The sequence below is a fragment of the Anomalospiza imberbis genome, unplaced genomic scaffold (genome assembly GCF_031753505.1).
Source record: "Anomalospiza imberbis isolate Cuckoo-Finch-1a 21T00152 unplaced genomic scaffold, ASM3175350v1 scaffold_447, whole genome shotgun sequence".
Classification (NCBI taxonomy): Eukaryota; Metazoa; Chordata; class Aves; order Passeriformes; family Viduidae; genus Anomalospiza; species Anomalospiza imberbis.
The window spans coordinates 37,661-50,391 of NW_027100057.1; the positions used below are offsets into that span (position 1 = coordinate 37,661).

The window sequence follows — 12,731 nt, forward strand, 5'->3', positions numbered from 1 at the left end:
CAAAGAACCAAAGGGACTCAGGTGGGCTTTTGGCATAGCTGCTGTAGAGGCAGAGGACATTAGGCAATTGAACACCTTGACTGGACTGTCAGAGCACCCATCTGCAGTAGGATTCCTGAGGGTGGATAAGCAACAAGTACAAATTGCCACCTCGACAGTGCATCGCCGGCAGTATCAGACGAATCGAGGTGCCGTGATCCCCATCCACAGAATGATCGGTTAGGTGGAGAGCCAAGGGATGGTCAGCAAAACCCACTCACCCTTCAACAGCCCCATCTGGCCTGTGCACAAGTCTCAATGGAGATTGGCTGTGGACTATCGTGCCTAGAATGAAGTGACTCCACCGCTGAACGCTGCTGTGCCGGACATGCTGGAACTCCAGTACGAGCTGGAGTCCAAGGCAGCAAAGTGGTACGCCACTGTTGATATTGGTAACACGTTTTTCTCCATTCCTCTGGCAGCAGAATGCAGGCCTCAGTTTGCTTTCACCTGGAGGGGTGTGCAGTTCCAGAGGCACCTGGAACCGACTGCCCCAGGGGTGGAAGCACAGCCCCACCATCTGCCATGGACTGATCCAGGCTGCACTGGAAAAGGGTGAAGCTCCAGAACACCTGCAGTACCTCAATGGCATCATTGTGTGGGGGAACACAGCAATGGAAGTATTTGAGAAAGGAGAGAGGATCATCCAGATTCTGCTGGAAGCCGCCTTTGCCATGAAGAGGAGCAAAGTCAAGGGACTTGCCCGAGAGATCCAGTCCTGGGGGTAAAGTTGCAAGACGGATTGTGTCAGATTCCCACTGAGGTCACCAAAAGGATCACTGCGATGTCTCCACCAACCAATAAGAAGAAAACACGAGCTTTCCTAGGTGCCATAGGTTTTTGGAGAATGCACATTCCCGAGTACAGCCAGATTGTGAGCCCTCCCTACCTGGTCACCTGCAAGAAGAACGATTTCCTCGGGGGCCCTGAGCAGCAACAAGCTTTCGCCCAGATCAAGCAGGAGAATGCTCAGGCAGTAGCCCTTGGCCCAGTCAGGACGGGACCAGAGGTGAAGAACATGCTCTACTCTGCAGCTGGGAACAATGGCTTGTCCTGGAGCCTTTGGCAGAAGGTGCCTGGGGAGACTCGAGGCCGACCACTGGGATTCTGCAGCTGAAATTACAGAGGGTCTGAAGCCAAATGCACTCCCACAGAGAAGGAAATCTTGGCTGCCTATGAAGGAGTTCAAGCTGCCTCCGAGGTGATTGCCACAAAAGCACAACTCCTCCTGGCACCCTGACTGACAGCACTGGGGTGGATGTTTAAAGGAAAGGCTCCCACTACCCTCCACGACACTGCTGCCACATGGAGCAAATGGATTACTCTCATCATGCAGCACACCCGGATTGGAAACCTGAATCGCCCTGGGATTTTGGAGATAATTACAAACTGGCTGCTAGTGAGAACTTCGGTCTCACTGACGGAGAGCAGCAGGAACAAGTGACAAGGGCTAAAGAAGGTGCACCATGCAACCAACTGGCAGCATAGAGGAAAACCAATCTGGGCTACTGATGTGTGGAAAGACATTGCCTCTTGGGTAGAAAATGTGTCTGTGAAAGTCTGTCATGTAGATGCCCATGTCCCAAAGAGTCGGGCTAATGAGGAACACCGAAACAACGAGCAGGTAGATCAGGGTGCAATGATAGAGGTGTCAAAGATAGACTTGGATTGGCAACACAAGGGAGAGTTGCTCCTAGCACAATGGGCCCATGATGCCTCAGATCATCAGGGCAGAGATGCCACCTCTAAGTGGACACAAGATCAAGAGGTGGATCTAACCATGGACAGTATTTCTCAGGTTATCCATGACTGTGAGATGTGCACTGAGATCAAGCAGGCCAAGCGAGTGAAGCCCCTATGGCATGGTGGGCAGTGATCTAAGTACAGGTATGGGGGGGCCTGGCAGATTGACTACATCACACTGCCCCAGACATGCCAAGGCAAGCGCTACATGCTCACAATGGTAGAAGCCACCACGGGATGGTTGGAGACCTCCCCTGTGCCTCACGCCACTGCCCGGAGCACCATCCTGGGCCTTGAAAAGTAAATCCTGTGCAGGCATGGTACCCCTGATAGGATTGAGTCTGACAACGGGACTCATTTCAAGAACAGCCTTATCAACACCTGGGCTAGGGAACATGGCATTGAGTGGGTGTACCATATCCCCTACCATGCACCAGCTGCAGGCAAAGTGGAGAGGTACAATGGACTGTTAAAAACCACCTTGAAAGCATTGGGTGGGGGATCTTTCAAAAACTGGGAGCAGCATTTAGCAAAGGCCGCCTGGTTAGTTAACACCCGAGGTTCCACCAATGGAGCAGGTCCTGCCCAGTCTGAGTCCCTGAATATAGCAGACGGAGATAAAGTCCCAGTGGCACGTATCAGAGGTTTGTTAGGGAAGACAGTGTGGATCAATTCTGCCACGAGTACAGACAAACCATTTGTGGGATTGTCTTTGCTCAGGGACCAGGTTGTACACGGTGAATAATGCAGAAATATGGAAGAACACGATGTGTACCCCAGGGAGATCTGATTGTGGGGTGAGACTCATATGCAAATATCACTGTTTGCTGGATGTTACTGCCACTGTCTGTACATTAAACCACACCGACATGAGACAGAAGGAAATGTGTAAGTGTCAAAGGTTTGAGCAAGAGAGATAGAAGGAAATGTGTAAGTGTCGAAGATTTGAGCAAGTGAGATGGAAGGATGAGTAAGTGAAAGATGGAAGTTTTAACTTGATAAAGTTTTTACATGATGTTTGGTAGTTACGTTGACAATTTGGAGATATGGGGTGGAATGTCCTAGGGTGACGTTATGGTGCTTGTATCCCCAATCGTGTGTTCTGTTTGTGCCTGATATTACGTTCTGTGCCTTCAGGACTGACTCTGAAAGTGAAGGTTTGTTTTGTCTTGTTATCAGCCAGCTCACCTCCCCCATGGTTTGTGTCTAGGAGAGGCTAGGTTTCCTTGCTTGCTTGCTGGCTTGCTTGCTTTCGCTTTGCCCATGCTTTTGTTTTTGCTTATTAGTTAGTTGTTTTTTTGTATTGGGGAGTGTTCTGCTTGTTGAATAACAGGGTTTTATTCCACTTCTCTCCTAGGAAATTCTTCCTGAACCAGGAACGGGAGGGGCCGTGCGGGGGGGGACTACTTTCTGGGGGCTCCTCCTGGAGGATTTCTCCCAAATTTGCCCTAAACTAGGACATCTTGGCATGTCAAGGGCTGCTTCTCACCTGCCCTGAAGCACTGGGGCTCTGGGCTTTCCTTCCTATGGGAGAGAACTGTCCTTCTCCTCCAGTGACCTAGGGCCAAAACCAGGATTCCTTCTCCAAATTTCTTTATATGCAAAGGTTGTTCCCAGATGAAATCTGCCAGGAGAGACAGGTCTCACTGCCTTGGCCACCCAGGGGCCGCCTCTCATGTGCCTTTAAGACACTGGGACCATGAACTTTTCTTTCTTATGGGAAAAAAACATCCATCTTAACTAGGCACCCATGGCCAACATTGGGGATCTGCCTCCAGAATCCCTATATCCAAGGATAGCTCCCAGACAAAAGCTGCCAGGAGAGACAAGTCCGGCTGGCCTTGGCTTCCTGAGGGCTGGCACTCATGTGCCTCTGAAACACTGGGGCTCTGTGCTTTCCTTGCTAATGAAAAGAACGCCTCTTCCTTTCCAGGCACCCACGGCCAAAACTGAGATTCCACTTCCAAAATGCCCTGTGTCCAAGGATAGCCCCTAGACAAAAGGTGCCAGGACAGACAGGTCTGGCTGGCTTGGCCTAAGGGTGGCCACCTTTCATCTTCTTCCAGAACACTTGGATTTTGTGCTTTTCTTTCCTATAGGGATAAAACCATCCATCCTGACCAGGCACCCATGGCCAAAACTGGGATTCCACCTCCAAAACTCCGTACATCCAAGGATTGCTCCCCAGTGAAAGCAGCCAGGACTTAAAGGTTTGGCTGCCCTTGGCCTCTAGGGAGCTGCCTCTCACCTGCCTCAAAACACTGGGGCTCGATGCTTTCCTTCCTGTGGAAAAAAAACCGTCCTTCTTCTCAAGGTGTCCATGGTCGAAATTGAGATTCCTCCTCCCAAATTCCATATATCCAAGGATCTCTTCATGACAAAAGCTGCCAGGACAAACAGGTCTGGCTGGCTTGGCCTCCCAGGAGCCACCTCTCTCCTCTTCTGCCTTTGAAACACATGGGCTCTGTGCTTTCCTTCCTGTGGAAAAGAACCGTCCTTCTTATCTATGCAGAAATGGCTGAAATTGGGGTTCCAGCTCCCAAATTCCCTATATCCAAGGGTTGCTTTCAGGCAAAATCTGCCAGTACCATCCATTCTGGCTGGCCTTGGCCTCTGGTGGCTGCCCCTGCCACACTGGGTCTTGGTTCTTTCCTTCCCATGGAGATCACTGTGACACGGTGGGGACCTCATGGAAGCAAGGAGATCATTGTGGCACCACTGGAGCCCATGGAACCAAGGGGCCATGGTGACACAGCAGGGCTTCATGGACCCAGAGACCATTATGACTCTGTGGGGCCTGATGGAACCATGGAGGCCATTAGGACCCTTCAGGGCCTCGTGTCACCAAGGGGGCATTGTGATACCTCAGGGCCTCATGGAAGCAAGGGACCATTGGGACACTGTGGAGCCTCATGGAACCGAGGGAACATGGAACAGGTCTGGCTGGCTTGGCCTCCCAGGGTCCACCTGACAGCTCTGGCTGATGTTGGAATGCCAAGAGCTGCCTCTCATCAGCTCCTGGAGCACTGGGGCTCTGTGCTTTCCTTGCTAAGGGAAAGAACTGTCCCTCTTTTCAGTTGGCCATTGCCAAAATTGGTAAGCTCCCTTAAAATTTCCTCCATGGAAAAGTATCTCTCAGAAAAGCCTTGTACGTCTGGCTGGCCTTGTCCTCCAGTGGTCATCAACCTCTCATCTGCCCCAGACAGAGGGCTCTGTTCCTTCCTTCCTATGGATAAAAACAGCCTTCTTGCCAAAGACCATGGCAAAAATTAGACTTTGGCCTCCCAAATTGTGTATATCCAAGGATTGCGCCCAGACAAAAGTAGCCAGGACAGACAGGTCAGGCTGGCCCTGTCCTCTGGTGATTTTCTTAGACTATGAGCTGAATGTTTTCATTTGAAAACACCTTGGAGAGGGCCCAGAGATCTCTCAAGGTGGGGTATGAGGCTTCGGCACATGACCACTACATATGGACAAAGGAGCTCTGTGCTCTGTGCTGTTGTGGTGGTTTTGCATCACGGAAGTGATGTCCTGAGAGAAGCTGCGAGCAGTTTCCTCTGTGTCTGACAAAAAAACCAATCAGTAATTAGCTTTGAGAGCTGACAATCTGTTAAACCACTAAGGAAACTGCACACGCCTCTGTGAAGACACAAGTTAAAGATGGAGAAGCCTGGCTGGGTCTGTTTCCCTTCTGGCCAGCAAAGAGGTGACCAGGCCGGCCCAGCCCCGTCTCAGCCAGGCCAGGCCGGGCGGCTCCTGCCGTGGGGCCGGGCCCCTTCCCAGGGAGCCGCCAGGCCCCATCGGCTGCCGGGCAGGGCAGGGGAGGCCGCGGGGCCGAGGCCGGGCCGGGCCGTGGCTGCGGTTGCTGACATCTGGCCGCTACCGAGCCCTGCCCCGCCGCCAGCCCGGGCCCAGCCAGGATCCGCCGGGCCCCAGGAGCAGCCCCGGGCCGGGCCGGCTCGGCCAAGGTTCTGCCGCCCTTGGGGTTCGCCCGCAACCAGCGGGCAGGGGGAGGAGAAGCCATGGGCCCCGGCCGTGCTGCTGCTGTGCTCTGGCCTGGCTGCTGAGATCCTGGCCCTGCCCCAGCGCGGCCCAGCCTGACACAGCCCCAGCGCAGCCGCTGCAGAAACCTCCATGGTAAAACAGCTCCGGCCGCAAGTACCGAGCCCGGCCGGGGTCACGGAACCATCTGCAGGCCCCGGCTGAGATATTGACTCTTCCAGTGCTTCCATCCTCCCTCGAGTGAGAGAAAAGGACAAAGTGCAGGCACACACAGGAGCAACATGAAGACACCGAGGTCAGTGAAGAGGAAGTTGAGTCCCAGATGGGAAGGATGCGGAGATGCCTTGATCTTGGGGCTGAAATCCTCTGGTAACGCTATGGAGAAGGATGTAATTGATACATCAGACTCTCTTTTTCCCTATAACACATTGAAAAGAATTGGGAAATGACTTGTTCAGCAAAGGTCTCCATGCTAATGTAAGGGAATGTTGCAGTAGCTGTGATCCCATGAGAAGTTTGAACAATGAAAGACAGCAGAGTGATGAGAACCTATGCCCCCAGGGAGAGAAGAAGAAGACCTCTGTTTCCAGAGATGAAGATGATTTCAGAAATAGATGAAGAGAACCTTTGCTCTTAAATAGCTCATCTGTAAACTAATACCTCTTAAGTTGACATGGCCCATAAACACAGCTGTGGGAAAAGCTGTGAAAAATGGGAGGGACTTCACCATTGCAGGCAGCTGCTATTCATGGAAATGAAAAGCCATGAGACAACTGTTTTCTTGTGGAGAAGTCCCCATAACATTTACAACAGGATCTTCTCTCCCTAAGTGAGCTGATGAAAGACTATTCTAGAGGTGGAAAACTGACTGAAAATTTTAGGTTTTTTCTCTCTTCATTGTCAGGTTGTATGGAGAGAGGAAGTGTTCAGAAAGTTTTGTTCTGATTCTTATTACTCTTTCTTTTAGTTAATGTTAATAAAGTTTTCTTTATACACTTTTAAAGTTTTGAGCCCACTTTGCCTTTCTCCTAATCCTATCTCAGATCAAGAAATTAGTAAGTATATTCTAGTGAGAGCACTGGTAATTAGCCAACACTGAACCCACCACAGTAATTAACGCATCGGCCGAGAAATCTCAAATTGGTGAAGCAAAGCCAATACAAATTCTTCCTGATGAACTGCCTTAGACAAGAGGGAAATCAAGGCACAGCCATGGTTTCTCAGGATTTGTTTGTTCCTCATGAGCCCCGTGGTGCATTTGGAGCTGAGCCCTGGAACCTCAGGGCCCGAGAGGAGATTGCACAAACCTTTGCAGGAGTCAAAGGCAGAAGAAAACCACAAAATGTCTCAGAGCATTAATGGGACCCACTGAGGTCCATCCCCAACACAGGCTCCTCATGGACTCCTTGGAGGAGAGAACTGGAGGCCAGGAAGGCACAAAACCCTCTCAGAGACTCAAAAGAGCACAAAAACCTCTCAGTATGGAAAGGAAAATCCAAAGTAATTTACAAAACTTGAGTATCTCAAAGCATTCATAAGCCCCAATGAGTGTCAGCACAAAGCTCTCAAGGGACTCGTTAAAGCAGATAATTGGGGCCATGATTGCACAAACCTCTCACAGAGTCTGGATCAAAAGGGAAACACCAAGTACCTTAAAAGAACTGAAGTACCCTGAAGCATTAATGAGCCCCACTGAGTGTTGTTCCTGACAAAGCCTCTCCAGGGACTAATTACAGCAGATAATTGGTGGCCATGACTGCACAAAGCTCTCAGAGACTCCAAGGCAAAAGCCAAAGCCAAAGTGCTTTGAAAAACCTGCAGTCCCTGGGAGCATGAAGGAGCCCCCAGGGCCATTCCTGAGCAAGGCTCCCCAGGGACTCCTTCCAGCAGATCCTTGAGGCCACTGGGATGTGGGCTAGGGGGGGATGCTGAGGGCAGGACAAGGGGCTGACAGTGCCCAGCCTGGCTGGGGCTGTGCCAGGAGGCCCCAGTGCCTCAGGACAAGGTGTCTCCTGAAAGCCCTTGGTGGCACAGACCCTGCTGTGCCCCAGGGCACCAAGACTTGGCTTCTCTTTGTCCCCACCTGTCATCAGTGCCTCCAGTTCTCTGCTCTGCCTGGGGCCTGGGGACACTTTCTCAGCCGTGTCCCTCAGTGGGACCCATTAAAAGTCAAAGACACTTTGGAGCTGGATTCTGACTTGGAGTTCTGGAGAGGTTTCTGCAGCTCCCTCTCAGGGCCTGATGTTAAGGGCCTGAGCACAAAGCCCCAGAGGGTCATTAAAGTCCTTGTGCTGTGTCTGTGCTGCTGAGCTGGGCCGGGCTCCTGGCACAGAGGGTGATCCTGGCAACCAAGGAGAGCTTCAAAAGCACATTTCTCTGGATGAGCAGCTCTTCTCCCAGCCCAGCAGGGCTGGGGCACTGCCTACAGCCAGCCCGGGCACAGCACAGAGGCACAGAGAGCTTCCATCAGTCAGGGCTGGGAAGGTGCTGAGAAGTGCCTGGGGCAGAATCACGGGCAGCCCTTGGCACAGGAACCTCTGGCTGCAGGACAATGCAGCTGCAGCTCCTGGAGTGATCTCCTACAGCTGGAACATCCCAATGCGCACAGACTCTGTGAGTACAACTCTGAGTGTTTCTGGTACAGGGGAGGTAAAATGCTCATGAAGCTCTGATATGCTGAGGGGTTCTGATCAGTCATAGAATATTTCCAAGACATGGATTTTGATAAAAATGAGGAAATTTCCTCAGAATTTTTATTCAATTTCGTACTGTTGGAGAATGGCAGGGAGGGAGGAATAGATATTAACGGTTGATTAGGAATTTTGACAAGCACCTGAGACATCCAAACTATTACCTTTAGTGATCAATAGTTTCTCAGGAGATCCCTAACGTGCCTTCAGCCACTCTGCCCATGGACAGCACCAGCATCACCTCTGCTGGAGCCATCAGGCTCAGTCTGAGCTGTCCTTTCTCCAAGCTGCAAACAGAACCTGCCCCCAGCCAGTGCCCTGCAAACAGGCAGGGTTCTGTCAGGCCAAGGAGAGTGCACAGAGATTTGGGGTCTGTGAGTGCTGGCAGGGAGAGCTCAGGCACAGGGAAACACCTGCAGGAGGAAAATCCCCAAGAAGCAGAGAGAAGATCAGGGAAGGAGAGAAAGCAAAACCCAGAAATGCTGTGGCAGGGAGAGTTTAGAGATGTCCAGAGGATCCCCTCAAGTGCAGCCCCTCCCTCTGAACAAGCCCCCTCCCTCCTGTCCCCCCAGCCAAGCCTCTGCCCTCAGGGCCGGGGCTCCAAGGCGTGCAGCCCCTCCTGTGCAGGCAGAGCTGCAGCAGAGCCGTGGGGCAGCTCTGCAGCCCCGGGCCCAGTTCCCTCTGCAGAGCACAGGGCTGGGAGCAGCTGCCCGGCACTGGGGGCTCTGGGAGGGGGCACAGCTGGCTCAGGGTGACACAGCTGTCCCCAGTGCCCGGCTCTGGGCAATGCTGTCAGTGCAGCCAGGGAAGGAGCTGCATCTCCCTGCATCCAGTGCCATCAGAAGGACACTTGGAAGTCTCCCTGAGATTTCAGTCCAAGCTGGGAGCTTCAATCCAGGATGCAAACCTATCCTAGAGCATCTCTGAGTTATAAGATTGATGGGGAAAGGCAGAGGTGTTGTGACACTGAAAATGCTGCTGGGTTGATGAAATGAGCAACGTGAGTCCTTGGCTACAAATATGGAGCTGGGCTGTGGTGGATCCATCTGCTCTCAGCAGTACCTAGTGACATTTTAGTACAAGGGTGGGAAGGTGATCACCCTCTACCTGAGAGAAGTTAAATCCCGGAGAAACTCTGTACAGGTCAGAATGACAGACCATATCCCCTCACTCTATACTCATCACTTTACCTCACAGAACTTCCTCTGTTCTCCCTGAGTGCAGCAGAAATGCTGAGGGTTTCTGATATCTAAGAATACCAGGAGAGACATGGGGGGAGGTTATGAAGAAAACCCCAGAACTCTTGAACACAAAAGACTGTCTATGTGTGTTCCAGGGAAGTGAGTATGGGAAATGGCTTTGATTTTGGTTTCAGGTATCTCCTCTAACTCTTCTCTGTCCTTTCTCCATGAGCAGGTCCCCATGTGCAGCCACAGCCAATGTCCAACAGCAGCTCCATCAGCCACTTCCTCCTGCTGGCACTGGCAGACACGCGGCAGCTGCAGCTCCTGCACTTCTGCCTCTTCCTGGGCATCTGCCTGGCTGCCCTCCTGGGCAACGGCCTCATCATCAGCGCCGTAGCCTGCGGCCACCACCTGCACACACCCATGTTCTTCTTCCTGCTCAACCTGGCCCTCAGCGACCTGGGCTCTATCTGCACCACTGTCCCCAAAGCCATGCACAATTCCCTCTGGGACACCACCACCATCTCCTACACCGGATGTGCTGCTCAGCTCTTTTTTTTTGTTTTTTTTTTATCTCAGCAGAGTTTTATCTCCTGACCATCATGTGCTACGACCGCTACGTGTCCATCTGCAAACCCCTGCACTACGGGACCCTCCTGGGCAGCAGAGCTTGTGCCCACATGGCAGCAGCTGCCTGGGCCAGTGCCTTTCTCTATTCACTGTTGCACACGGCCAATACATTTTCCCTGCCCCTGTGCCATGGCAATGCCCTGGGCCAGTTCTTCTGTGAAATCCCACAGATCCTCAAGCTCTCCTGCTCCAAATCCTACCTCAGGGAATTTGGGCTCATTGCTGTTAGTGTCTGCTTATCATCTGGCTTTTTTGTGTTCATTGTTTTCTCCTATGTGCAGATCTTCAGGGCCGTACTGAGGATCCCCTCTGAGCAGGGACGGCACAAAGCCTTTTCCACCTGCCTCCCTCACCTGGCCGTGCTCTCTCTGTTCCTCAGCACTATTATGTTTGCTCACCTGAAGCCGCCCCCCACCTCCTCCCCATCCCTGGATCTGGCCCTGTCAGTTCTGTACTCGGTGGTGCCTCCAGCCCTGAACCCCCTCATCTACAGCCTGAGGAACCAGGAGCTCAAGGCTGCAGTGTGGACACTGATGACTGGACAATTTCAGAAACATTAAACTGCTGGCCAGTTTCAGCAAATCACTTGTAATAAAAGTCATCTTTGATACGTCTTCTTGGTTTCATTTTGGAGATTCTTTTTCTTTGTTTTCCTTTCTTAATATTGTCCACAAGGAAATGTCATTGTTTGTTCCATTTCTCATTTTGTTTCCCTCTCCTTCCCTGTGGCCAGAGACTGTGTCAGTGAGGGGCTGCACTCTCGGTGGCTTTAAAGGAACTCAAGGATGTCCCAGCAAAGTTTTCTGCAGAGATGCCCTTTTGGTGCCTTCTCTGGAGCTGCAGCAGCAATGTCTGTGTGCAGAGCTGGGGGCAGATCAGTGCTGGCACAGCAGCTGTGCCCAGCAGCAGCAGCAGCACTTGGTGTTGCCAGTGCTGCTCCCGTGGCCCTGCCCCGCTGTCCTGGTGGCCCTGGTGTTGCTGCAGGGCCTGAGTGCTCTCGGGGCCGGGCACAGTCCTGGGGGTGGCAGTGCCGGGGCTGCAGCAGGGACAGCCCATGGGCACTGCTGGGACAGCGCTGACGCCTCAGGCAGGGCCTGGGGGCTCCAGGCTCCTTGCCCAGGCTCTCTCAAGAACACGGCCAGGCCAAGGCTCAGCACAGAAAACCCCCGTGAGCAGCCCCAGGCTGGCCGTGGGCAGGCTGGGGGCAAACAGCATGGCTGGTGCTCTGCAAGGGCCCTGGGGCAGACGGGAAGGAGCAGCAGAGCAGGGGCTGATCCATCCCCAGTGCGCTGGACAGCCCAGGGCAGCGTCCCAGAGCGTCCTCATGGAGCTGCCAACAACATCCCCCCTCTGCAGCCCTGGCCTCTCCCCCAGCTCACACAGGTGCCGCATCCTTGCAGGCACAGCCACGGAGGCACTGGCTCAGGAGCCCCTGTTTGCATTGCACACAGCAGGCGGGAGCACCCCCATGCTGCTGCTGTGGGGACATGAACCTGAGGGAGCACAAATGCCATCAGCCCCTGGGGCCAGGAAGGGCTGGGGGACGCCAGGGAAACCACTCAGCTTTGTCCTGGCCTCTGCAGCCAGCCAGAAAGTTTGTTCCCATCAGCTGGGAGTTTCCTGTCCCACTGCAGACGCTGTTGCTCAGAGCCAGGGCTGCCTGGCAGCCACCCCCAAACTGCCCTGAGCATTTCCTTGGCTTCACCTTTGCTTTCTTTTTCCTTCCCTTGTACATATTTCTTCCTGTTGCCCATCCCAGTTCCCTCCCCTACAAGCAGCCCATCCCTGTTTGCCCTTTCCTCTCTGGCCTCACTCCCCATTCCAGTTCCTGACTTGGCACCATGGGAACGGCCCTTGGGGAGCAGGATCATCTCACAAGTGCTGCAGGAATTGTCTGCAGGCTCCTGCAGTGCCTCGTGCTGCTCCCTTGCCAGAGGCAGCCCAGGCCAGGGGGGCACATCTGGGCTGCTGTGTCTGGCTGTGGGGCTGCCTGTTCTGGGCAGTGAGGAGGGGCTGCAGAGGCTCTGCAGGACTGACAGGATGGGCTTTGGGGCTGTGAGGAGAAGCTGAGGGTCCTGGGCTGCTGGAGCTTCTGAAGAGGAGGCCCAGGGCTCCTCCTGCAACTGCTTCAAGGGTGGTTTCAGAGAATCACAGAATCAGCAAGGCCTGAAAAAACCTTGGTGATCCTCAAGTCCAGCCTGTGCCCTGACAGTGCCTTGTGTCCCCTGAGCCTCCTCTTCTCCAGGATAAACAACCCCAGGTCCCTCAGCCGCTCCTCACAGGAATTGTGCTCCAGACCCCTCACCAGCCTTGTTACCATTCTCTGGACACGCTCCAGCCCCTCCAGGTCCTTCTTAAATTGGGGGCCCAGAACTGGACACAGCACTCGAGGTGCTGCCCAACCAGTGCTGAGCACAGGGGAAGAATCACTGCCCTGGTCCTG

The 12,731-nt window shown here is 53.3% G+C and overlaps 1 protein-coding gene across 1 annotated transcript in view; it reads left to right on the plus strand.

Annotated features, from left to right (window-relative positions):
• The first annotated feature begins 367 nt into the window (after positions 1-367).
• LOC137466852 (E3 ubiquitin-protein ligase BRE1A-like) overlaps positions 368-12,731 on the plus strand; it is a 32,912-nt gene continuing 20,548 nt past the window's right edge. The window contains 1 exon segment of the mRNA XM_068178485.1: positions 368-431. Within this exon segment, the coding sequence (XP_068034586.1) occupies positions 368-431 (64 nt within the window).